Genomic DNA, 25,234 nt, shown 5'->3' on the forward strand with positions numbered 1-25,234 from the left:
GTTTCATAATTTGTTATAAAAATTAGAAGAGGCTTACCAAAATAAAATTAGCAAAACACCAGGACTGGTACAAAAAGTATTCAAGGATAGCTTTCTAAAACTATAGTAATGGAGTATATCTCATCTTTTGCATTTATAGGAATTTGAATTTGACAAAAAGGATACCTAATGTGTAGTTTGTTTTTAACATTAGATAATTTGCAATTAAATCCTAATAAAAGTTGATTTGTAGGAATTTAATGTTGCATGTGTAACTCTAAAAATAGACAAGAATTGTAATTAACACGTCATAAAATGTGTACAAACGAGCAATTTTTTGACGCCGGAAGAGATAGATTTAAAAGTACCATTCATGTGCTCCAGTCTGTTTCTCTTGTTTTAAAAATACTTTGTTTTATTTTGGCGGGTACCATGCCAAATTCCATTAATGACATTCTACTGCATGAATCATTTTTGAAACAGCATTTGTGCTCTATAGAGCTGTCAGTAAAACTTTCAATACTGAGAAAAGAACTACAGCGAAACTGGAAAAGAAAACTCAAAGTTTCCAGCAGATTAAATCCACATTTCTGCATTAAAGTAGAATATTGTCTTCTTACTTTCCAAACAAAGTGAAGTATTGTCTCATGAGCCCCATAGCAATACTGTCGTTGAAATTCAAATCCTGTAAGTGACTTTCTAAATGCTGTGTCTGCACTAAACTCTAAATATTATGCTCATGCAAATCCCCGCAAATTAATTTTTTGGCCCTCTGGTTTGAAATAATGATTTACTCAGCATTCCTGCGCTTTTTGATATGAGGTGGAAAAAAGTTCAAACATTTCCTGAAGCCTCACTGAAACTCGAGTAAATACTCCACATCTGGAGGAGCTTTTAATGAGTAAAACACATCTGTAGCCTGAGCTGCACATCAGCTGGAGGCTGAATGTGTGACTTACTCAGAACTAAGGACACCATAATTGATGTAATTAAAGACTGTATGAGTGAGTGCATGTGAAAGGCGTGGCTCATGTGCGCTCAATGCACCTCCCGCTTTCAAAAAGTATCACCTTTTTTTATTGCTTTTATAAAATTAGGTTGCTTTAAATTATAAAATGTCACATTCAAGCTCTATCCTCTGCACAGCTTTACCAGTCTTTGTGATTTAAGCATCCACATTTGTTCCCTTAGCAGCTTCACAACACATAACCAAAAGAAATCTTAGCTGTCATGAAAACAAAATAATTAAATTAAAGCTGTCCAGTCCAAAAATAGACAAGGTTAAGAGTGTTTAAACAGTGTGGCAGCAGAGGGCACTGTGAGCCAAAGCAGTTTCTTTTCATAGCAGATCTAATATCTCCTCACAGATGTCTCTTAGTATGACTGCGCCTGGTAGTATGTACAAAGCTTTGGACGGATCAGTTGAACGACATGCCCAGTACGGGTGCTCCTTCCCTATCCTATTTCCTGCACTATTTCAGGCACACAGTCTTTGTAGTTTCACTCTCCGACCGGATCTCATTTTTAAGCTCAGACTTAGCGCTGTTGATCCCGGAGACATTAAGGCACCATGGCCCCATCCCTTACCAGTCGCAGGAAACATAACCTCCAGAATTCGAGATTATCCAACACACCCTCCAAAGCACAATAATCACCTTCACCCAGTTACAGGAGGGAAAAAAAAACTATATATGCATATATATAAATACTCTAATGTATGTGTGTTTGTGGCATAAAGCTATTGCCTTAGGTCTCCATGGCCTCGGGGACAAATGGCACAGATCCTCCAAATAAGACCAGGGACACAGGCGGCCCACAGATGTCAACAGTGTCCAATAACATCAATTTAGTGAAATACATTCTGGAATTTAACTTATCAGATGCACTCGGTAGATGACAGTAACTAGGTTGTACACTGACATTTCCAAACATGTATAAACTTGCTTTAAAATATCAAATTCCTATGTTATACCTGCTTTTATCTGAAACCGCATCTCTAAACTTAAACTACCCTAAAGTGTACTTTCCTTTGAGTTCTATGTAGGTTAAAAGTTGTTGTTGTTGTTTTTTAAATGAAACATGACATTTTTGAGGTTAGAATAGATGTGGAATGAGATGAAGGCTCATATTTATATCAAACAAAACAGCAGACGCCTTGCTGTATGTGTGTCAGTTCATTTTGAAAGTCTTTTTATGTGAAGAAAACTTGATTCTATCTATCTATCTATCTATCTATCTATCTATCTATCTATCTATCTATCTATCTATCTATCTATCTATCTATCTATCTATCTATCTATCTATCTATCTATCTATCTATCTATCTATCTATCTATCTATCTATCTATCTATCTATCTATATATAAATATAAATTTAAATGTCGGAATTTTGGGGTAGTAAAGAAAGCCAGAGTCTTTAACTTTTGCACATGAAATCTCTAAAGGAAGGAAACATTTTTTGAGGTTTACATAGTTTATTGTGCATAACAGCACAGTTCAGCAATCGAAATTTCTAATTCTGCATATTAGAGTGATTCATAGGTTGCAGCAACATACCGTATGTCGTATAAACAACTGTAGATCCTCTTAACAAATAACAGGTGACAGAGAAAAGGAGAAGCACTTGCTGCATAAAAACACAAATAGCAAAGATGAAGGGACTATTTATAGACCAGTTTTCCAATGCAGAATGTGTACAACATTTGTAAAATTCCTTACACATTATGCAGTCACAGTTATTATATTTAACCAGTCACGGTTACATTTTTTATTCAATAAATTAATAACAACTGCTACCATGTATAATAGCGTTAATAAACATTTAACTGAATGCATGATCAAGCAGTTAAATAATGTTTATTATTTAACTTTACTTGATGCCTTACTGAGTGTAAAATACTTTGCAATCCTAACTTGTATTATCTGAATGGTCATTTATAAATTATTGATTTATGTTTTAGGCACCGTAGTAATTTTCTAATCATATACTGTGTATGGCATCAGGTAGCGCTTACCTGACCTCATGTAAGGTAATATGTAAATTTGGGCTGATCCAATACTCACAAAAGCAAGGTTATTATTAAGTATTTTTTGGATGTAAAAATATATCTCTTGGGTAACAATTATTGGATTCTCAGTATAGCTTCACAAGCATTACTTAACCTAAATTAATTCTTTGTTGTGGGCGGGATAAGGAGTAGACCCACCCCGATTTCTAATGATCCCTTGATTTACCCACTTCCACTAGCTTCCAGTCCCTCACAACCCCAACCTAACCTTAGTGGTGCAATCAAAATGTACAGTTTTGAGCCAGATGTGAGCTCAGAAGAGGAAACTAAAGACATTTATGGATCTATTTTTCTACAAGTGGATGTATCAGAATGGAGCAGAGCAGGGAGCTTGTGGCATAGGTAACACCTACAAGCTTTTTCAAATGGCTTTTTTTCCCCTGCTCCTGATTCACAATGATTTGAATAGAGGAATACCTGGAACAGCAACTTCATATGAAATGTCTTTATATATGTCATGTCTTGTCATTCTTATGTTTTGTCCTGAGTTGTGCACTTCTGGTCTGTCTGTCACCTGTGTTGTCTCGTGTTGCACTTTCTGTTTTATTTTGAAACCCTAAGTCTCCTCTCGTTTCAGGCCTTGTTCCTTCCTGCCCTTGTCAGTTCCCCACAGGTGTGACTGTGTAATTTTCCCTGATTGTTTCCACCTGTGTTCCCCTTCCTCATGTCTTAAATAGTCTGAGTCTCCCTTTGTCCTGTGCCAGTTTGTTTGGTTATTTCTAGAGCCATAGCTGAAGCTTGTTCAAGAAATTAAAACCACTGAAATCTCTGCATCTGAGTCCAGCCCTGTGATCATTCCTGACAATACATGTCCTCCATCATGAGAAAAATGCCACAGAAACATGTTAGAAACAGCAAAAATACTATTTAAACAGGAGCAAGTCTTTAAGAAATGTGTAACAGTACTTTATGATACTTCATTATCAATTGAAGCACTAAAATATAACTATATTTTATGTCTAAATAACTGATAATGCAACTTTTTTTTATTGTTTAGTAAATCGTTAAGTAAAGTTGAGTAGCAAAAATGTGTTAACTTCAACAACATGCTTAGTAATGCTAAGTAATTCATAAAAACTGATGTAAGTTAGTTAATATTTTATCAATGCTTAATATTGAACTAACTCATATTAATAAAGGGATGGTAAAGTGTTACCTATACATATACAGTTCTGATTTTTATAGAATACCACAGAAACCAGCTGTGATAAATGATAATTTGTTAAAATCACAATAAAAACCTGTTAACACAGTAGTTCTTCTATATTTATCACTTGTAACACAATTGCTCTTTTGTTACAACCAAAGTAGAACTGCTTTGTAATAAACGTAATAATAAAACTGCAGTTCCCTATCTAGCTTCCTTATTTTGAATTATCCTGTCTTTTGCTAAGAACAACATGTTGATTGAACTAATATTAGGCTTAAAAGATCTCTTTTTCAGAAACTTTTTCAAATACTTCTTTAATACTTTACTACTAATTTCTATATTTTAAATGCAGACTAACATATGTTTGAGTGTTCTGACCAGTGTATTGAACCAGCTGAACATCTACAGCCTGGGCCTGTCAGCATGTGTCTGCAAGCATTCAACTCAGCTGGGCTCCTGTGGGGGTTTTAGTCCATTCCTGTGCCAAGCATCTAATAAAAAGAAGCTGCACGTTTCAAGGCCTCTGGGACTATGGCCAGGTTTGATCTGCTCCTCTCCTCTTGCAAAGTGTGGGAATGTGCTTCATTATTTTGTCCCGCTCACCAATAAGCACATGTACACCTGCATTCTTGTCATACCGCTGCAGGAAGGAGGCCGTATTACAGAACTGGCGCTCCCTCCATGCCCCTCCATGCTGCAGGGAGTACCGCAAGTCATCTTGAATAAACATGAGCCCACACACCCGAGATCCACAGCCATCACGAAGCCCCTGCCTTTGTGTCGTGGTGCAGCCTCTAGAGTGCAATGCCAGCACATCAGTCAGGCCGGCTCTTAATAAAGGAGCGGGGCTCCTGTGGAGGTCTCAGAGCCGGCAGTTGTTGCTGTCGCTCATTATCACTGCAGCCTCCCAGTGCTCACACATACGAGCAAGCCGGAGCTTGTGCAGACACCCACACATGACCCCTGCATGCATGCACACTCACTCACTCACTTTCAAACCCAGACACACACCCACACACAAAATCCAACAAGCATGGGTAGCAGGGTCACCCTTGTGCCATGCTTCTTAAAGGGCGCCGTTACAATAGGTTTACTGTTACTCTGACAGCGGTCGAGAGACAATAGGAGCGAATGCGGCGGCCTCTTGCCTCTCTGTTTCTCCCTAACTTTTCCTTCATGGCAAAGAGGACAGACTGAGACCGGACAGCATGTTATCAGAGGATGGCCCTGAAGGTGAGTTGGCTGAGGAACGTTTGGCTGAATAATTTATGGATTTGTTTTGGTTTGCTCAGAACTAGTTCTGTTTTTCCACAGTAACAAAGTGCCTCAGATCTGGACAGAATTAAAAGACACGTTGTGGTAAATTTGACACAGCATTTTCAGCTTTTCAAAATAAGACTCTCCACTCCCCAGAAATCGGCTGCAACGGTTTTAAACCAAAGTCAGGTTTGAAAGTTTGTGAGGTGGAAAAGTGTCTTCTAATTTGTGCCTAAAGCACCAAATGATCAAATGCAAAAACAAAAGGATGCAGAGGAGATGTGAGGAGAAAGGCAGGAGCCGTGCAAGTGGACTGACAGGCACACGGAGGGGAAGAATGAATGAAACGCTGACATCTAGAAGATAGGCTGGAAGAAGTGGGTGGGTTATGGAGAGGGGGTTGAAATTTAGGGGCAGAAAGGAGAGGAAGGAGAAGAGGTGGGGTTTGGTCCGGGGTGACAGATGGGACTCACTCTGATTCAGTGGGGGTGGGAAGGGGGGCTGGGGCTATATAGTGAGATTCCTCTGAGTTGGGGCTGGCAGTGATGTTGGCTGTGCAGCTGTCAATGGTTCAGTACCTATGCAGCTCCAGACCCTCTGACCTCCTGATTTAAACACACATGCACTGAGTTTCAGATCATGTGACCGGCCTGCAAACCCGTCTTTACCAGAAGTTAATCGTCAAGCTGCTAAAACAGCGTGGAGGTGGCAATAGTGACTCATGCCGAAGTTAAAAATTAACATAACTTTAGTAATATCGTCCGGATAATAGAGTTTAGCGACTGTATTTGCTCATGGTGTGATTTGTCTGAATTTTAGTGGTATTGTCCAAAAGACTCTGTGATTAAACGTTAGACTGTAATGTCTGACGGATCCAAACAGTTATGAGGAAATTAACAATATTTTCAATGTTACTATTATTTTAGGAAAGTTTGCTCTGATTCAGAAGAGGAGAGTTCATTAAGTTAATTGATTCATTGACACTTTGCTCCACTTTGCTTAAATAACATGCATAACGTAAAGGTTTGGGTGAACCAGCAGGATTTCTGCTCTAAGTTTCACTTTGATACAGCAGCCTTGGTACTCACGTACCACCCAGTGAAAAGACTTTCTAACGAAGTGAAGTTTTGAAAATAATTTGGGATGGTCACTTGACAGCCATTTTGTGGCAAATTGTGGCAGTTGTTGTTTTTCTCATTTTCCCGCAATATGGGAAAAGAAAAATTTTGTTTGAGCGATATTCATAAAATTTCACGCACATCCCGCCAACTAAACTTTGCAGCCACTACCAAGCGTTCGTTGAACTTTGACCTCAGGAAGAGGCAACCATCTTGAATTTTCCCCCAAAAAATCACTATGGCTATGTCCGAATTCCTACCCTAACCCCTAACTACAAAAAAACGATATAGTGCAGGACTGTGTAGTGCCCTGAATTTTAAAAGCAATTCAGACACCATGCTTACTACTTTTTTTTTTATTTTAAACAGTGAATATGACATCGTCGACGTCATTTTGCAATGATCATTTATGAATCTACTGTCTTCCGAAGATAAAAACGTTGATGGTTTATTAAAAAATACATCTAGATAAATTTTTTTGCCAAAAATGGTTCAGACGCGATACATTGTGATTTATATTCATCACTCTAGTGAGCATCGATGCACACTGGTTTTTGCAGAGACTTATGGGAAATTTCTAGGGCACTTGATTTTGGAATTGTAGATTCGGACAGCACTACAAAATGGCGAACACACTATATAGTGCGTAGGGAAGGAATTCAGGCACAAACCTTAAGTACCTTCTACAAATCTAAGCTCCGACAAGGGATTTTGATCTATCATCTCATAATCCCCCCGAGTATCAATCAGAAGCTACTACGCCAAAAAAGGCTAAATTTAGAAGTAGCAGATTTTGAATGGCGTTAGCGTTGCGATCAAAAGTGGCTTGTTGCGTGCACTTTTACATAGAATATTGTGTAAACGTAATACAAGAATCGTTGGCTCAAGCTGAACAAAACTGACATACGATATGAACATGTTAGGAATGGGAGCGTGGTTAACAGAAAACATCTGTGGCCAAGGTAATCCAAAAATGGCTACTTTTTGCTGATTCTTCTAAAAATTACATAGACCTGTTCGTCACACCCAGATGACCAAAATAACAAAATGGTTGCTATGGAGATAAAACCAACAGAAAAGCCACCTTTTGAAAAAAGTTATTTTTAATGAATTTGTCACAAGAAGCTTTGACAGGGTGGTATGGCAAAAAAGGGGAAGGGCAAAAAAGAGGGGCACATCCTCACTTTGCCTACTTAGGGCGGCTAGCTACTGCAGACATCCAGTACAGACCAAAAGTTTGGACACACATTCTCATTAAATTAATGGGAAGATGTGTCCACACTTTTGGTCTGTACTGTACAACGCCGCTTGGGGCTTTGATTTTAAACTACTTTTTTCCTTCCAAAAACAGGTTTAACTAAAACCTTCGAATTAGGAAGAAAGAAACTAGTTTTTGTGATATAATAATGTCAAAAGATGAAAAATTCCCTTAATTACAGCTTTTTAGATGAGAAAAACAGCCTCTTTTAAAATAAAATGTCAGATATTTTGTCCTAGACCAGCAGCTGGACTAAAGTAAACCTGGAACTGGCTATGACAGCATCATAATAAAAGGAGGTAACAGAGGAACACTCACTCCTGTAAATCAGACAGATTTAGATTGAATGACTCCCTGTAGCTGAGTGTGGAAAAGCCATGCAGGTGATCTAGAAAAGATAAGGAGCCATAACAGCAGCACAAAATCCAACACAGGTTGTTAAGACAACAACAACAACAAACCGCTTCAGACTTCACTGTGTTTCAACATTCATGTTTGATCACGGAGTAAAGGGGATTAATGAATGTGAAGCAAGAACACATGGTTAAGTCAAACCTAAACTTTAATGGAGCCTCTGCAGACCGTCTTTAGTCTAGTTGAACCTTTCCTCTTTGTTGGAACATAATCTTCACCATTTGACAAAATGTTAATGTCTCTCACGCCCACAAAACAGTATATGACAAATTACTTATGACAGATTTCTGCTACGGCTGGAAGAAAAAAAGGAGGTAGTGCGCGCGTGCGGTGCGCTCGCGCTCCCGCCTCGTTTTCTCACCTGGACGGAAGTGAAACCAAAGGCTGCGCAGGTAAAAGCAGCCTCTCGCCTCCTCCTCCTCTTCTTCAGGTGCTGCGCTGTCCCGCTCCGCTCTCTCTGGAGGATCATGGATAGGTTTCACGCCTGTAAATAGCTCCTGAGCCAACTTGAAACATTCTTCTTATGTTTCTTCCCAACCAGTAACCTGCCGGACTGATGGGGTTTCTACTGCTGAGCCTGATCCTGCGGTACTGGATCCACACCGTGGAGGGTAAGCGAGGGTTTGGTTCCGTTTAATAAAAGAAAGGGCGACACTTCTGTCATGCGCAAACATGAGCGACGAGCAAACACACTAACGGATACTAAATATTTGGGGCTATTGTGTTTATGTCAAAAACTACTATTTATTGAAATATCAACATCTGATTTGGGATATTAAAAAAAGTTTTTGTATCTCAAAAGATTAGGTCCCACAACTGTAAACAATGAAAAAATCCTCTAACAATGAAAATACCAAAGTGCCATACAAATATGCTTAGTGTCAACAAGTTCAGCTCTCCTGTGTTCATGTGAACTGCAGGATCCTGCTCAGAAGGCAGTGTGGTGACCTGTGATGACTGTCTGCAGCTCAGTGCTAACTGTGCCTGGTGCACAGAGGAGGTAATCAGCAACAAGTGCATGAAACCCCAACATGCGGACGGTCACATTGTACGGTTTTACTGGAAGTGCAATGCCAAATCCTTCAATGTGTTGCTTTGTTTTGTAGAATTTCACCGACTGGTTTTCAGTCTCACAAAGATGTGACACCCTGAATATTTTGTTGGAAAAGGGATGCGACAGAGCCCACATCTATTTACCCGTTTCCGAAGCCCAAATTCTTCAAGATCGACCTCTAGAGAAGAAGCCAGCTGCTGGAAACCAGACTCAAATCTCCCCACAAAAAATGTCCCTGAAGCTGCGACCTGGTAAGCAGTCAACAGACTTTCTTAGGCCGCGTCCCTCATTTTTAAACAAAATTAATGGGTTGCATTGTTTGCCTTCAGGCAGTGAGGTGACTTTCCAAGTAAAAATAAAGCACACTGAAGATTATCCGGTGGACATCTACTACCTGATGGACCTGTCTGCATCCATGTTTGATGACCTAGGGATGATCAAGAACTTGGGTTCTACTCTGTCTAAAGAAATGGCCAAACTTACCAGTAAATTCCGGATGGGTTTTGGATCATTTGTGGACAAGCCTGTCCTTCCCTTCATCCAGATCACTGAGAAACAGCTGGCAAACCCTTGCAGGTGTGACGCATCACTCGGCAGAAACTCCTCTTTTTATCTTCTTCTTTATTTTGACATGTTTTTTTTCTACCCCCTGTACCCCCCTACAGCCACACAAGCATGATTTGCCAGCCAACGTTTGGCTACAAACACGTTTTGCCTCTGACAAGCAGAACTGACAAGTTCAACGAGATCATTGCAAAGCAAAAAGTGTCTGCAAATCTTGATCTGTTGGAGGGTGGATTTGATGCAATAATGCAAGCAACAGTTTGCGGGGTAAGACAGTTTCCTTCTAAAATTACTTTTTTGGGGGAAAAAGCGAATGTAGATGATTAGAAACGCCAGCTGCTCCAGATTTGAGCCATATACCTGCCAGCTGATTCTTACTCATATCTCAGTCATGTCCAGCACTTCCCTGGTAAGTAGGAGCAGAAATCTGATTGGGACGGATTATTTGAGTACTTCGTTTAGTAAAAGTCAGTTTCTGTGTCATGAACTTTTATTCTATGATTAGTCATAGCTGATGTGGCTCCTACAGGACAAGATCGGCTGGAGGAATGATTCGATGCGTCTGCTGGTTTTTGTCAGTGGTGCCGACTCACACTTTGGGATGGATAGTAGGATGGCTGGAATTGTGATTCCCAATGATGGCCAGTGTCACCTGGATGCAAACAATGATTATTACATGTCTACATTGCAGGTAAACCTTAAGCCAGGTAGTTTAGATGCTTTAGGTTGAATTTCCAAAATAAACCCTTGAAGAAGGGTTTTAAAAAAAAATCAGAGTTGATACCAGACCACATTTAGTCCTGACTTTGTGTTTGCTTCTCAACTCCCCTTGAACACTTAAAAAAAACACATTGGTTACAACAGAAAATCTGGGTGCTAATGGATCAGATCTCTATAGCTCCAGTTTTGTGGTGATTTTATGTTAAACATATACTATAAGAAACACAAATCTGCCTTTTTTTTTCTTTTATGCGGCTTTAGTGTGTCAGAACCAACCCTCAAAAGCATGTATTTTCAACCTAAGATGCATATCCTACAAAAGGTTTAAATCAACTGAATCCTCCATGTCTACTCTTTGGTATCCCTACCTTTCCAGGAGTATCCAACTCTCGGTCAGCTGATTGAAAAAGTAGTGGAAAACAACATCCTGTTAATATTTGCTGTGACAGAGGAACAGATAAACAACTATAAGGTAAAATGAAAAGTTCAACTCTTTCCAGTTTTGTAGGTCTAAAAAAAAAGGATGAATTTTAAATCCTTTCTGACAGTAACATTTTAATGTACTGACTTCATTCTACCTGTTCAAACTAGCCCAGCCTTTTTTCCGCTTTTTTTTTTTTTTGCTTTTGAAACTACAGGCAACACTACCTACATTTGTTACAATGCCTCTTCTGTTTGCTTGTTTTGCTTTGTTTTCTTTTAGAATTATGCAGATCTCATACCTGGCGCCACAGTCGGAGTTCTGGCAAAGGATTCAGGGAATGTCCTGGAACTGATTGTGTCGGCGTACAAAGTAAATAAAGAGGCTGGTCAAGTCTGATTCAGAGCAAAATTAGCCAACAAACACTTAATAGTTAAGGGGAAAAAATAGGGTTGTTTTTTTACGATTATGTCATGATGAATGAAAGGCAACAGCCTTTTCTTTTCCTGCCCATTCTCCTGCTGTTCATCCTTCGCTTTGTGTTGTATTGCATTTTTTCATCTGCCGTGCCGTGCTTTCGCACCAGCAAGTTCCTGCTTGCCCCAGCTGTTTGATGTCCTCGCCCCTCTTTTTTTCTCTCTGCCGTTCTCAGTCTTGTTTTGTAAACCCCCCGCCGCACGAGCCATGATTGGTGGTGGAGGTGCACAGTCCTCTAATTACTTCGTCACTTATGCCCCTTTTGAACCGCACCTGGAGAGGAGTCCCCTTTCCCAATGCGTCTGTAGATACGAAGCTCAAAAGCAACACAACTGGAGGCTTTACAGTTTATGATATGCAATGGATCAAAATGTTGCTCGTTAGACATCGTGTACCGTAAATGTTTCCCCGCTACAGCGGCACAAAGGACGCTGTACAGGTTCATTCCTGGAGGAACTTAACCATCTGATGCCTCCTAGACACTTCGTCACAGAGTCCATTTGTCATTTTCTCTCCAGCAGCAGTTAACTGTCACTCCTCCTTCAGTATCACCTATCACACCTGGGCTGATGACTCACTGAAAAGGCAAGAAGTTTCAAGCTGTTAACAGATCATAGGTCACTGCAAGGTTAGAGTAATCATACATTAAAGAAAGCCCCACTTTTAAAAACAACAGGCGTTTGATGGATTCTGAGGTTGGCTGTCTAACAAAGGAAAGGTTTTTTTTTTCAGCACCTCTTTCCTCTTCATAAGGACGTCTGTTTTTCAGGAACTACGATCTGAGATTGAGCTGGAAGCTCTTGGAGACACAGAGGAGCTGCACATATCCTTCACAGCTATCTGTCCCAACGGGACGGCCTTTCCTGACGTGAAATACTGTTCCAACATCAAACCTGGAGAGACGGTCAGTGGCTTCTGCCTTTTGTGGCTTGCTGTTGAAAATGCAACCTTCAGACTGGTGGGTGCAGTTCAAAATGTTGTGAAGTACCTCATAAACCTATGACAGATAAGATAAATTCAGTTGAGTAAAGCCCAACAGCAGAAGTGAGTGCCTAACATGCAAACCTGGAGTAAATTGTTCTTTAAAAGCATAGGCCCTGGCAAAGTGATTCATACTGCAGCTCCTAAAGATTTAGGTACCAAATCTTCATAAGGTCTGTTGGGATTTTATCAAAAAAACAATAGGTTTTCACATTAATTAAAAAACACAATTTTTTTGGGAAATTAATTTAATGTTTCAAAATTCAATCAACCAGTTTCATAATTGACTTAATCCTGTTCAGACTAATGATGTAACAGACTCTTTTTTTTTTAAAGTAGGTTCAATTTTGGTCTATTTTAGGGATTAAAAACAGCCACTAATTCTGTAAATAATCCTTCTCAGAGACATGGCAGGGAACTGTTGCTTGAAAGCACAAAAAAGGCACATAAAGCAAAGTTTGTCTTTGACATACCTAGGATCTTTTTTTATGACTTAGCAAATCCACAAAAGAGTATTTTCACTGTGAAACAAACATTTTTAAAAATCTTGTTGGATAAAATTCATTTAAAAAAAACATGTAAGTGATCTTTATAGACACATTCTGAATAATAAACGTGGCATTTCCAAAAAAAAAAAAGTACTTTATAAGTTAATGAATCAGATAAATACTTTTTTGATTCCCAGCAGTCTATTGCTGCATACACACATCGGATCAATTCAGTTCAGTTTTATTTATATAGCCCAATATTACAACACAGTTGTCTCAACGGGCTTCACTAATTGTACAAAGCATAAAATAAGTTACAAAATACAATAGCTGATTATTCTAAACGAAACGAAACGAAACGAAACTAAACTAAACTAAACTAAACTAAACTAAACTAAACTAAACTAAACTAAACTAAACTAAACTAAACTAAACTAAACTAAACTAAACTAAACTAAACTAAACTAAACAGACTAAGCTAAACTGGGCATCTTTGCCCTTACACACTCCTTCTCGGTAAGGAAAAACTCCTATAAAACCATTACAGAAAAAAAAGAAGAAACCTCAGGGGTGTCCACATGAAGGAGGGATCCTCCCCCAGAACGGACAGGCGATGTACCAGGACTGTTAAAGAAAAATGAGCTTATCTAACTCTACAACTACATGTTTGAATAGTATAGCAGTTGGGCTTCATCCAGATGAAGTTGGGGGTCTGCTGGGGCCGTGAGACGAGCCAAAGGCGAGGTCCACGCCCAAGGACAGGAGCACAGACGAGACACAGTAGATTATAACAGACATTAAACAAACAAGTAAAATGTGTTAGCATATAATAATTGACTTAATAAAAACAATAAAAAGAGGATAAAAATTATATTGGACTTTCAGTGTGCAATGCCCCGTCAAGTTTCAGTTGAGCCTCCGGCTGAAATATCGAGGCCTGTCATTTTTAGCTGATGCCGAAAAATATTCTAACAAAAAAACAACATGTCAGTCATCACACTGCAATAAAGATTATTTTGTTCTGTATTTGTGCAAAGGTCAAAGACCAGTTTTAGTTTGTTAGCATCATAGAAGCTCCTCTCCTCCACAGGTGGTCTTCAACGTGTCAGTGGAGCTTCCAGGGTGCCTGTCAGGACTGCGACACTTCTCTCTCAAGGCGGTGGGCCTCCAGGACAGCTTAGAGGTGGAACTGGACTCTCTTTGTTCGTGTGACTGCCAGCAGCCTCCGACAGCAAACAGCAGCCAGTGCACTGAGGGCCAAGGAGTTTCCCAGTGTGGCGTGTGCGTCTGCCAGCCAGGCTTCCTTGGAGCTCAATGCGAATGCAATGAGGAGACTGCTTTGTTGAGCGACTGCCACGCAACCAATGACTCAGAGAAGTGCAATGGTCAGGGGGACTGTTATTGTGGCCAGTGTGTGTGTCACAAATCCAGCTTTGGCCGCATCTATGGGGCTTACTGTGAGTGTGACAATTACTCCTGTGTTCGTTTCCGGGGAGAGCTCTGTGGAGGTGACTAATCATAGGCGACCTATTCACTTTTTTTTTTACTTTTTTGCCGTTGAGCTCGTTTCTTAAAGGATTTCATGTTTGAAGGTCATGGTGTGTGTGACTGCGGGGAGTGTCACTGTGAAAGCGGATGGACGGGGGATTACTGCAACTGCAGCACAGAAACTGAGGAATGCAAGTCTGAGGACGGCGACCTCTGCAGCGGCAGGGGGAAATGCAGCTGTGGGAAGTGTGTTTGCACCGTTCCTGGAGCATCCGGGGACAAGTGTGAGAAATGCCCAACATGTGAAGAAGCGTGCTCCTCTGCAAGGTGAGCACACTGAATAGAAAGGGAATGTAGGGACTGTGTCAGATTTACTGCTGTGATTCATATCACGATATAAGCTGTTTTCTTCTTGTGCCACATGATCTGACGGTGCTTTTGAGTTCAGGGATATCGGGTTTTGATCCTCTTGTTCATATGTGTCTACACCTTCAATGTGACATCAAAAGACACTAATGTCCCCTACACAAGGCTAAAAGATTTCCTTTCCCCATTGTAAAGCAGCTGTCAGGGTTGGTGCTATTTGATACTACTGTCTGAAGGGTGACTGCTGGTAGAGAATGAGTTTAAGTCTTGGGAACACTGAGCACCGGGATTCCTCCTCATCAAGTCTCACTCAAAAAAAAAAAATCCAACCTTTTTTTTCTTTCTTGTCTGCTTTGACAACAGGACCTGTGTGGAGTGCCACCTTCAAGACAACGAGGAACCTGCTTCATGCGAGCAGGAGTGCAGCCGAGCTAAAATCTTGGTCAACTTGACATCAGATAAAGGTATCCTCTTAGTTTGCCTTCGCTGGATCGAAAATATCACTGCTGAAATACGGAATCAATCTGAGTTTTGATTCACAAGTTCTCAATAACAGGTGATATATGAATCTGCAAGATTTGATGAAATACAAACACAGTTTTCAAACTTTTGTGTAAAATCAATTTGTTTGATCAAATTTGGTTCCATTTCTGAATATTTTTTTATTCAAATCATTAAGAATTGAGAGCAGACAAAAAAATTGTGATGTAAAATGAGCCTATTTATGACATAGAAGCTACAATGGTCAAGGCACGAGCTCCCTTCTCTGCTCAATTCTGATGCCTCTACTTGTAGACGACTAGATATTTGTTTTCCTCTTCCGAGCTGCCATCTGGCTCAAAAGTGTACGACTGAATAGCTCCAACATTTTTTCTCCATTTTTGCTGCACCGTAATGTTAGGTTGGGGTTGTGAGGGGTAATCTGGCGGAAGGGGGTGTAACCAAAGGGATGATGGGAAATGAGGGCAGGCTCACTCTGTGACAGCAATTCTGCCCACAACTGACAGGGGAATTTCTTATAGAGCAATAAGTTGATCTCACTTACTTTTTCATTTTATTTTTAAAAATTATTCAGTGACTTCCCAGTTACATAGTATGTCACTAACGATCAGTTTAAATTTAAATAGCTACTCGCAACAAATTCATTTTAGGGGAAGGGTTTAAAAGCAATGTACAATACCATAAACATAGAAGTGGAGGTGATTTTTTTTACATTTAACAATCTTTTGTATTGATAAACAGGACAAATTAATGCCAAATTTACTTTAAAAAAAAGCTGTTACAAAACGACCCTGCAGTTTGTTGACTTGTTTTAGCAAATGGATCATGTAATGCATCGTAGCTTCCAAACCTGAAAATCCCACTTTTCTGGGAAGATACACTCAAGGAAAGTTGTGTTTGGAGACAGATCATATCAGTGAACGGCACCTTCTTTTCCTCAGGCGCAAGGCAGAATCAGATCTCAAACAGGTTTTAGGTCGATGTAATTTGACATCTGTTATTGTACCCTGATCAGTGGGGGGGAAAAACGTTATTTAAAAATACAAAAAATGATTCATATTTATTAAAGCGAATAAAGTAACAAGTTTTTTTAAAAAAAAGGTTTACATGTAAGGATACCTTTAACCCTTTCATGGCTGAATTTATTTCCAATTACATAAAAAATATTCTTTGTTTTTTCCTTTCAAAGTTATGTTAAAATAAGTGGATACCTGGATTATGCTGTAAATTAGCAACATACAGCAAGAAGGGGTTAAAAAAACAACTTTGTTTTTAAATATAATTCAGTCGGATTGGGACTGCTTGGTACTTGATTTGCTGGATCTAAAACTTCCAGCAGAGGTCAGTGGTTTGGAGGAATCTGACCTTCATCAACTTGGGTGTTTCCCTGAAATCTGCACCCTTCTCCACTGAACAACTCCATCCACGTCCTTTCTGAGAGGCGTGGAAGAAAAGGAAGCATATTATTTACCTTGTTGTACAGGCAGCTCCATTGTAAAGCGTCTGAACAGTCAAAGGACCTGATCTTCCTTCTCTGCAGACGGGATTTCAGAGTCGCAGTATTTGTGCAAGCTGCGAGGCATATCTGATCTTCATCTTGGATTGTCAGGCTTCTTGTGGTTCACACACACACGACCCCACACCAGATCACAGGCTTTGATATGGAAATCACAATGACAGCACAACAGAGGAGACTATATGCTCCACAGTCAGTAAAGAAATCTGATATATTTAGGATCCCCTTGCACACGATGTTTGTCAGGTAGAGCAGATAGACTCACATATACTTTCCTTTTCAGATTATTACAAGAGCCCGTCTATGCAGTGCACTCTGAAGATGGAAAGTGAGTGCTGGGTCTCTTTTAGTGGGGTGGAGGATGAGACGGGAGTCATTGCTTACAATCTTCATAAATACGGTTGGTTTTGCGGCACCAATAGGCACAGATAAAAAAAAAAAAACATTTTACTCTTCAGCTCACGATCTGTGCCTTTGTCAGGATGCCCGGAGGCCCCCAACATCCCCATGATCATTCTGGGGGTGTCCCTTTCCGTTGTGTGCATCGGCCTCATCCTGCTGGCTGTGTGGAAGGTGCTGATTTCAGTCCACGACAAGAAGGAGGTGGCCAAGTTTGAGGCAGAAAAGGCTAAAGCAAAATGGCAAACGGTAGGAGGAATAACATGAAAACATTTTAGGTCCTTACATCACAAAAATAAACTACCATATTTTTCTGACTATAAGTCACACTGGAGTATAAGTCGCACTTTTGGGAGAAAAGCGCAAGGCTTCTGGACAAACCCGCCAATGCTGCGTTCACACCAAATGCAATTCACATGTCAAATTCACCTCAGCCACCTCTATTTCAACATACATGAAATTGGATGCTCAATGTTTGTCCAAAAATGTGTTCATAATTTAGACACTCCCGTCGCGTGTGAGAAAGGCTCCCGCTAAGTTTTTAGCCTGCATTGACTGTATATCTCATTTTCAATACACGGAAGACACGGATGATGTTGAGAGATCAAGTTCTTTTTTTTTTGAAGAGCTTTACAAAAGCATTGGTAAACATGTCTTCATGCCTGGGTTCATGAGATCACTCAGCCCTTTTTTGTCTTTTCTTTTTACGGGGATCATTACCTTTTATACTGAAGAAGCAGCGTCTGAATGACAGAAATATCAGTGGTACGTCTGTGTCTCTGTGACCAAATTTGGTGACTTGCTGCCCTGCATTAGTACACGAAAGGAAAAATATAAACAACTATTAGAATGTCTGGCTTGAAAACAGAAAAATTTAAAGTTTGCTTTGGACAGAGCCTCTTTTTCTGCGTTGCTGTCAATATAAAATACTGATGCACACATCTACAGTGCCCTATAGTGGTTGTTAGCGGGAAACAACTCCTAAAGGGAAACCGGTTGATAGTGGGAAAATAACAAATATATGAGCAAATATTTATATTTAAATCAGATACAAGTTGCTCCTGAATATAAGTCCTATCCTTGGCCAAACTATGCAAAAAAACACAACTTATACTTCAAAAATATGGTATTCATTTAGCACCGTCTATGCAGAAATATATACTTTTTGCTTTGTAATATTTGCTCTAAGCAAGCATATACGTTTTTACTATTTCTAGGCCTAAGTGACTAGATTACAATCATCAATAGCATAGATAGATCCTTTTGTTTATTTGCACAAGTAATTTGCATTACACAGAATCAGAAGCTACGTTTGCTGGGTGAACATGTGATAAATTAAAGTTCTCATATTTACTTTTTGATCCATAACCTATTTAGAAATTTTTAGTTCTCTGATTTTTATGAACCGCAGAGAAAAACTGTTCCACAATAACAGTGTAGGACATCGATCCACGATATTCTCCATAATGTTTTGTTTTGTTTGTTTCTTTCTCTTCAGGGAACCAATCCTCTCTTCAAAAGCTCAACATCTACATTTAAAAATGTAACCTACAAGGACTTACATAGAGGATTATAACAATGATTCCGTACTGGTGATAAACTGGAACCAGTGAAAGCATCACTTAGGTACGCCTCTGTGTGTGTGTGTGTGTGTGGATGAATGCGTCTGTGTGCTCGCATGTGTGTGCGTGCATGTGTGGGAGACAGAAATGTGTAAACTCAGAGATGCTATGACCCAGCAGTCTTTCACTGTCAGTGTTGTGTTGTGAATCACTGAACAACACAATGGAATCATTTGGCACAGTTGTTTGTGTACTTGGGGTACTGCTTGAGGCGATGTTCAACTACTGAAAGATCATTTCTTATTTTGTTCAGACAAATGTAAATATTCTGGTTTAATATATTGTTTGTTGTTCTAATGAGACAGGCTGAGCCTTGAATGTAAATATTTGTTGTTTTTTTGTTGTTTTTTAGTCTCAGAAGGCGCACAAATAAAGATTTTAACTACTGTGAAATGTTTTTGTTAGTTTGATTTATGAAAAAAGAGAAGGCAATGGGGGAGGTTATTTTTGCTTTTCCTGTTTTAAGGATTTAGGATAATTTTTAAAAAAAATAATACTTCAAATGACTAATTCGTGTAGCTTAAAATACAATATATTATGGAAAAATCAATTAGCTAAGTCCCCCCAATTTAGGGTTGGTATTTTTCTATTTAGCTGTCATTATTCTTGCTCGGTTTTCTTTAATTGTATGTTCAGCACCACCCTGAGGAACCATGAAGTAGTGATGGTAGAAATGCCTAAATTTGAATGGAGTATTTTCATCTAGTTTTTAAATATTGGTATTTGGCTGCAGGGCATCAATATCAGAGGACTTCTATCGTTCTGTCTGTGAACTGTGCAGTGGAAGGGTAAATTTTCCATTTTGTCTGTACTAAAACTTAGCCAATCAAAAGCTTATATAGCCTTCAAACATTTTAAAGATTACTTTATTAGAAAAAACTATTTTAAAATGTATAAAAGGATTTTTATGCGATGAAAGCAATTTAAGAAACATTTGCAACCTCAAGTTGAGGTTATTATGTTCTAAAAAGACATAATTGATTTGATTTCAATTGATAAGCTCATAGTTTGATTTGTTTTGATTTAGTGTGGATTCATTTATCAAGTTTCCAATGCCAAACCAATTTTTGGTTACTTATGTAAAAAAAAGTCAACTTTAAGTACACTTTTAGTAGGCCTATAGAATAAGTTAATATTGTAGTAGACCTACAGTTAAAGACCCACTCCAAAATTTTGATCTGGTTTTTGGTGTTTTTAATATGATATCGTAGCATTTTTTCTTGTCATATGGAGAACATATAACAACGAAATTAATCTTACAATTGCATTTCAGAGTATTTATTCAATCATTACGAATTAGGAAAAGATGAAAAACAAAAGCCATTTGAAAGATTGTAGCAGTGACACAGAACCTATGCAATTGATGAGCCACAAGCTTCCTTCTCCACTCCAGTCTGATGCATCTACTTGTAGACGACTAGATGCGTGGACGTTTTTGTTTTTCTGGCTCAAAACCGGACGGCTGGATAGCTCCGATACTGCTCGCCCTTTTTGTTGTACCGCTAATGCTACGTTGGGGTGTGAAGGGCTGTAAGATAGCGGGAGAGCGTATAAACAAATAGATGATGGGAAGTGTGGGCAGGCTTACACTTCGCCAACAGTCCCGCCCCTAACCCAGAGAAGATTTTCGAATGAATCACTGCTGCTCTGCAGAGACTATGTCCTAGAAAACGACAGATTATTTGTTTTGCCAAAAATCTGCATGATCCTGATTAAAAGACCTCTGGGAATGCTTTAAAAATAGACCAAAAGATGATTGGAGTGGGACTTTAAATACAAGTAGACTACTTTTGCTAGGATAGGAGAGAGAAAAAAAGCACAGATTTTAAAACATTCATGTTCATTCTTGTCCGTTTACTCCAAAGAAACTTAAACCCAGATGAATTAGTCAATTTAGTAGAATGAAGGTCGAAAGAAAAAAGGGAAAACACGCGTTTTTTATGTATTTCCTTGAGTATAAAGTTGTGTATATTTGAAAACTTTAGGAATATTTTCTGGAGCAGACTTTTTGGGGGGTGCAGCCAGCAGAGCTCCTCTGGCTCCTGGCTGCGTCCTCCTCTGGTGAAAGTCTAAATAAAGCGGCGGCTCTCCCCCAGTGGAAACAGCGCGGAGCGGCAGGAATGCACAGCGGACAGCAGCAGCGTCTCCGTCAGACGTGACGTCGCCGGCGCCCCGCTGAAAAACTCTACTCGGTCAAAGTTGTCCAGGAGGGAGAGAAGGGGCCCAAAACATAGCCGCGGTTCGACCGGAAGTCCCGGAATGTGCGGGCGCGCGCTCCGCGGCTCTTCACTCCGTTATCGAAATGTTGGAACGCTGCGGCTCCGCGACGCTCGTGGCGGTTTTTTGTGCGGCCGTGCTCCTGACGAGGAGCTGCCGGGGTGTCAGCGGGGAGGACGAGGAGGTCCTGGAGGAGAAGCAGCTCGTGGTGCTTAACAGTAAGTTTATCGAACTTCTGGGGGTTCGAGCGCGGCGCGTCGGCTGCGCGGAGCGTCTGCACCGCAGCATCCTGTCATTTTCCAGGTTGAACGTGGCACGCAGTTTTTGCTTCAGCGCCCCCCCCCCCCACCAACACCACACCCCCGATGAATCTACTTATAACCCAGAGCGAAGGCTCTCATTTTTTATTTTCTAAAGGCTCTTATTTTGTAGTTAAGACATTCTTTCATCCATTCATCTTCTTCCGTTTATTCCCTTTCGGGATCACGGGGCTGCTGGAGCCTATCCCGGCCATTTGTGGGCGAAGGCAGGGGGCATCCTGGACAGGTCACCAGTCTGATCTGTGTCGCAGGGTTGGTAAAGACATGAAACCTGTGTATAAAAAAGAAAGCAGGGAGTAAAACACATTAATGAAGTGAACTTAACAGATTATTTAATTAAAGCATCACTGGGTATTTATGATTTACATATGATATGTTTTAAAGATAAGTACTTATTGTCAGCAAAAAAAAAACAAACTTTTATTAGTTAATTAAAATCACAAAAAGAAATTTCATTCAAATATTTATTACAGGTGTGATGCCCCCTCCCCCGTCAGATCCATTGTCCTCCTTTTCAAATTATAATTAGGCAAGTGACCTCTAACTCATCTAAAACAGACCTACTTGTTTGGCACTTTCCATACAAGTATGGTGTAATAAGTGTAATATATGAAACACAACATTACAAATAGAAACATTTGCACAAATGCAACAAAACATAATACAAAGAAAAAAATAAAGGGACTGGCAATACTAAAACAACTAAACAGGCTGTATTGTGGTGCAGTGGTTAGCACTTTTGCCTCACAGTCAGAAGATCCTGGTTTGTATCCCAGCTTTGTGTCTATGTGGAGTTTGCATTTTTATCCTTGTGGGTTCTCGCCAGTTACTCCTGTTGTTCAAAAACACACTCAATATTTTAACTGATGACTCTGAATTGTCTGTATAGGTGTGAATTTGACTGCGTGGTTGTACGGGCCTGCCACATGTTCAGGGGATCCAGGATATATTGTCTTTCGCCCAACAGTGGCTGAGATAGGCTCCAGCAACCCTGGGATACCATAAGGGAATAAGCAGGTTTAGAAAATGAAAAGATGGAAAACAACAAAACACCAATATAATGGAAAAAAAAGCAAACAACATGTTTGATTGAAAAAACAAAATAAAGCTAAATATCACATTCAGGAAGTTGGTTTAAAAATTTAGAGGGGTGCCTTGCTTAATGTGAGAAGTTATAGATGACATTTAAGGGTCTTTAGATTTAAAGTGAATATCCTAATCCTCTGCAGTGCAGAGATAGAGCAGTTCACTTCTGACCAGATAAGTGCAGGTTCTATTCCCACCTTGGCCACCTACCACTGAACCCCACTTTGCTCCGGGTGAACGCTGGCGACATGTATTTCTGCAGAGTCCCTATACCAGTGAGTACATGGGTTGAATGGCACTTGGGACTCTAAAACACTTTTAAAAGCCTTAATCAAGGTAGTTTATAAGTACATCACAAAACTTAGTTTTTGAGCTTATTTTAAGGATTTTTTAAGTACCCTTAGAGGTATATGTAGTCCTATCCAGGAATCACTATTCTTAAAATTTCTAATGTAATATTAATCAAATAGAAGTAAAAATGATATATTCAAAAACCTATTGAAGTGTGAAAACAAAAGTAACTGGTGAAAACGTTACTGAAGGACAGAGAAACTGTTTGCACTTTTGTGATTTAAAGTCTAAAACCTATACAATGAATAAAACACATCCTGGGATTTCTATATATTAAAATAAAAAAACTGAAAACACTTGAATAAAAAGGAACATCATGTTTGCAGACATTTCAACAGCTACAAGGCTTTGGTTGATGTGTAGAACAAGTGAGAGATTCATAGTATTAGATTTTTAATGGGACCCAAAATATGGTTTTCAAAAACCTGTTTGGTGTTACCAATTAGTAATACTGGATATTGAACTTCTGCTTTCCTTTTTTAATAGATACAACACGATATGTAAGAGCCAGTTTTTTTCTAGGTTTGCATTAGAACTTGGTTTTGTTTTGTTTTGTGTACATTTGTGTTTTATTGCAACCTACAGTATATTTCAGTCAACCACTGCTGGCACTGAGGAGTTTATAGAAGCATCAAGGTGTCAGTGTACTTATAGTTTTTGGGTCATGGGAGGTCACGCAGTTTTCACATCTTCATTTGGTTTCTGTGTGTCGATACCATTTTTTTAAATTATTATCCACATAACTTTTATGTAATAGTCTCAACCCTGTATTTTGTGGCCAAAATCATTAAAACTTAAAAGCCTGTTTCACCTGGACAGTATCCTTCCTGTGTGTCACTTCCTCCAACCAAAAAGCGACTAAAAGCAGGACTGGACTATCCACCAGAACAAGTCTCTCCTATTTTTAAGTAAAAATAGTTAGAAGTACGTTTTACCACATTACAGCTATTCCCCAAAGACCACAAACATTAAGTCTAATGTCTGTCTCTGACTTTTCAAAATACTGTTTCAGGGGATGCTAATGCATTCATAAGGTTCTATACTCAAAGCTGATCTGTAAAGACTTATTAACAGAAATCTTTGTACTGGTCAATGCAGATTATTACATTTCTCTACAATAATCTTCAGCTATAGATATTGTACCAATAATTCTGTTTCATTTATACAGCACTGGCTCACAACCAGTATTGTCTTGAAGTGCTACAGCAAAAGCGACATATGTTAGAAATCCCTTTACCTATTAATAATAATTGAACCCAGAGCATACAGTATGTTTCAAACAAGGACTAGGTTATTTTAAATGTGTGCTCACTACCTCAATAGGTGACTAACAGATTACATCTAGGCCTAAAGGGTTTATGTCTTAAAACCCTTGCTATTATTTTGATTTCTAAAATAAATGTTAAAACAAAATTAGATTAAAAACAGCCCAGTGAAGCTGAGTAAGAGTATTGTTCCTTCATCATCAAATTACTCAAGTAATCTTCTCAACGTTAAACTTCTCTAAGCAAGGGGTGCGTGGTGGGGGGGTGGGGTGGTGGTCTGGCTTGGCTTGGGGATGTGGTCCCTTTGCCTGTGCCGGGGGGGGTTGGCGGGGGGCCCTGCTCGGGGGGGGGGGGGGGGGGGCAGCGGCGCCGGATAGGCTGCCCATCTGCACCTGGGGCTGGGATCGGCCCTTCCCTGGCTCTGGGACGGGACGGGACAACCCTCTCGGGGCCCCCGGTCGCTCTGGGTGTCATCCGCTTCGGCTGCGGGGTCTGGGGTGGGGTGGGGTGGGGGGCTTGTCGGCCCTGTCCTGTGGGGGGGCGTTCTGGGGGGGAGGGGGGCCCATTATTGGTACGGGTCGGGGGGGCTAGCGGGTCAGGGTCTCCGCTGAGGCAATCAGTGGTTGCCTCGGCCGGTTGGCCTCCTCGGTCCCGTCAAGGCCTGACCAGAGCTCCTCTAGGGCCGGCATCTGGGGGTGGGGGCCTGGGCTTGCTCCGGGGGGGGGGTGACACTTTCTGGCTCCTCTCTCTCTGTGTGGGGTGGGTGGTGCCGGGCCTGGGGTGTCGGCGCCTCCGGGGGTGGGGCCCCTGGGCTGGGTGGCCCTGGCCCCTTTGCTGGGGGGGGGCTGGAGGACGGCTGTTTGACCACCGGGGGACAGTCTACCAGCTGTCCCCAACTTATCCCCTTCCTCATATAACCTCATATTAGGGTGAGGGGGTGGGGGGTCTAGCCTGCGATGCGCCTTGGGGGGGGGCTACTTGGCAGTGGCCCCCCTCCTATGGTTGCCGTATGGAGTGGGCCCCCCCTCTCTCGGTTTTATTTGCACCTTAGACATGTAGGGTCCTTGGTAGGGGGGGTGCTTGGACATCACTGCAAGCAAGCAGCAGATGTCCTCCTGGCACCCTACCCGCCAATTTTAACCACACCTTAGACA

At 40.4% G+C, this 25,234-nt stretch overlaps 2 protein-coding genes across 2 annotated transcripts in view; both read left to right on the forward strand.

Annotated features, from left to right (window-relative positions):
* The first annotated feature begins 5,211 nt into the window (after positions 1-5,211).
* On the forward strand, positions 5,212-19,234 carry itgb6 (integrin subunit beta 6). Its single transcript, XM_011490746.3, has 16 exons — positions 5,212-5,430; positions 8,786-8,855; positions 9,165-9,244; positions 9,351-9,549; positions 9,628-9,874; positions 9,964-10,129; positions 10,392-10,553; positions 10,959-11,054; positions 11,286-11,375; positions 12,250-12,384; positions 14,040-14,457; positions 14,542-14,764; positions 15,167-15,267; positions 17,104-17,220; positions 17,302-17,468; positions 18,718-19,234. Exons 2-16 carry the CDS (start codon positions 8,801-8,803, stop codon positions 18,793-18,795), a joined length of 2,334 nt encoding a protein of 777 aa, XP_011489048.1. The 5' UTR covers positions 5,212-5,430; positions 8,786-8,800; the 3' UTR covers positions 18,796-19,234.
* Positions 19,235-20,945: 1,711 nt separating this feature from the next.
* The window catches only part of pla2r1 (phospholipase A2 receptor 1), a 33,240-nt gene continuing 28,951 nt past the window's right edge, over positions 20,946-25,234 (forward strand). The window contains exon 1 of the mRNA XM_023953360.1: positions 20,946-21,276. Within this exon, the coding sequence (XP_023809128.1) occupies positions 21,144-21,276 (133 nt within the window). The 5' untranslated portion in view covers positions 20,946-21,143. The remainder of the gene's footprint in view (positions 21,277-25,234) is intronic.

This window comes from Oryzias latipes, chromosome 3 (genome assembly GCF_002234675.1).
Source record: "Oryzias latipes chromosome 3, ASM223467v1".
Taxonomy (NCBI): domain Eukaryota; kingdom Metazoa; phylum Chordata; class Actinopteri; order Beloniformes; family Adrianichthyidae; genus Oryzias; species Oryzias latipes.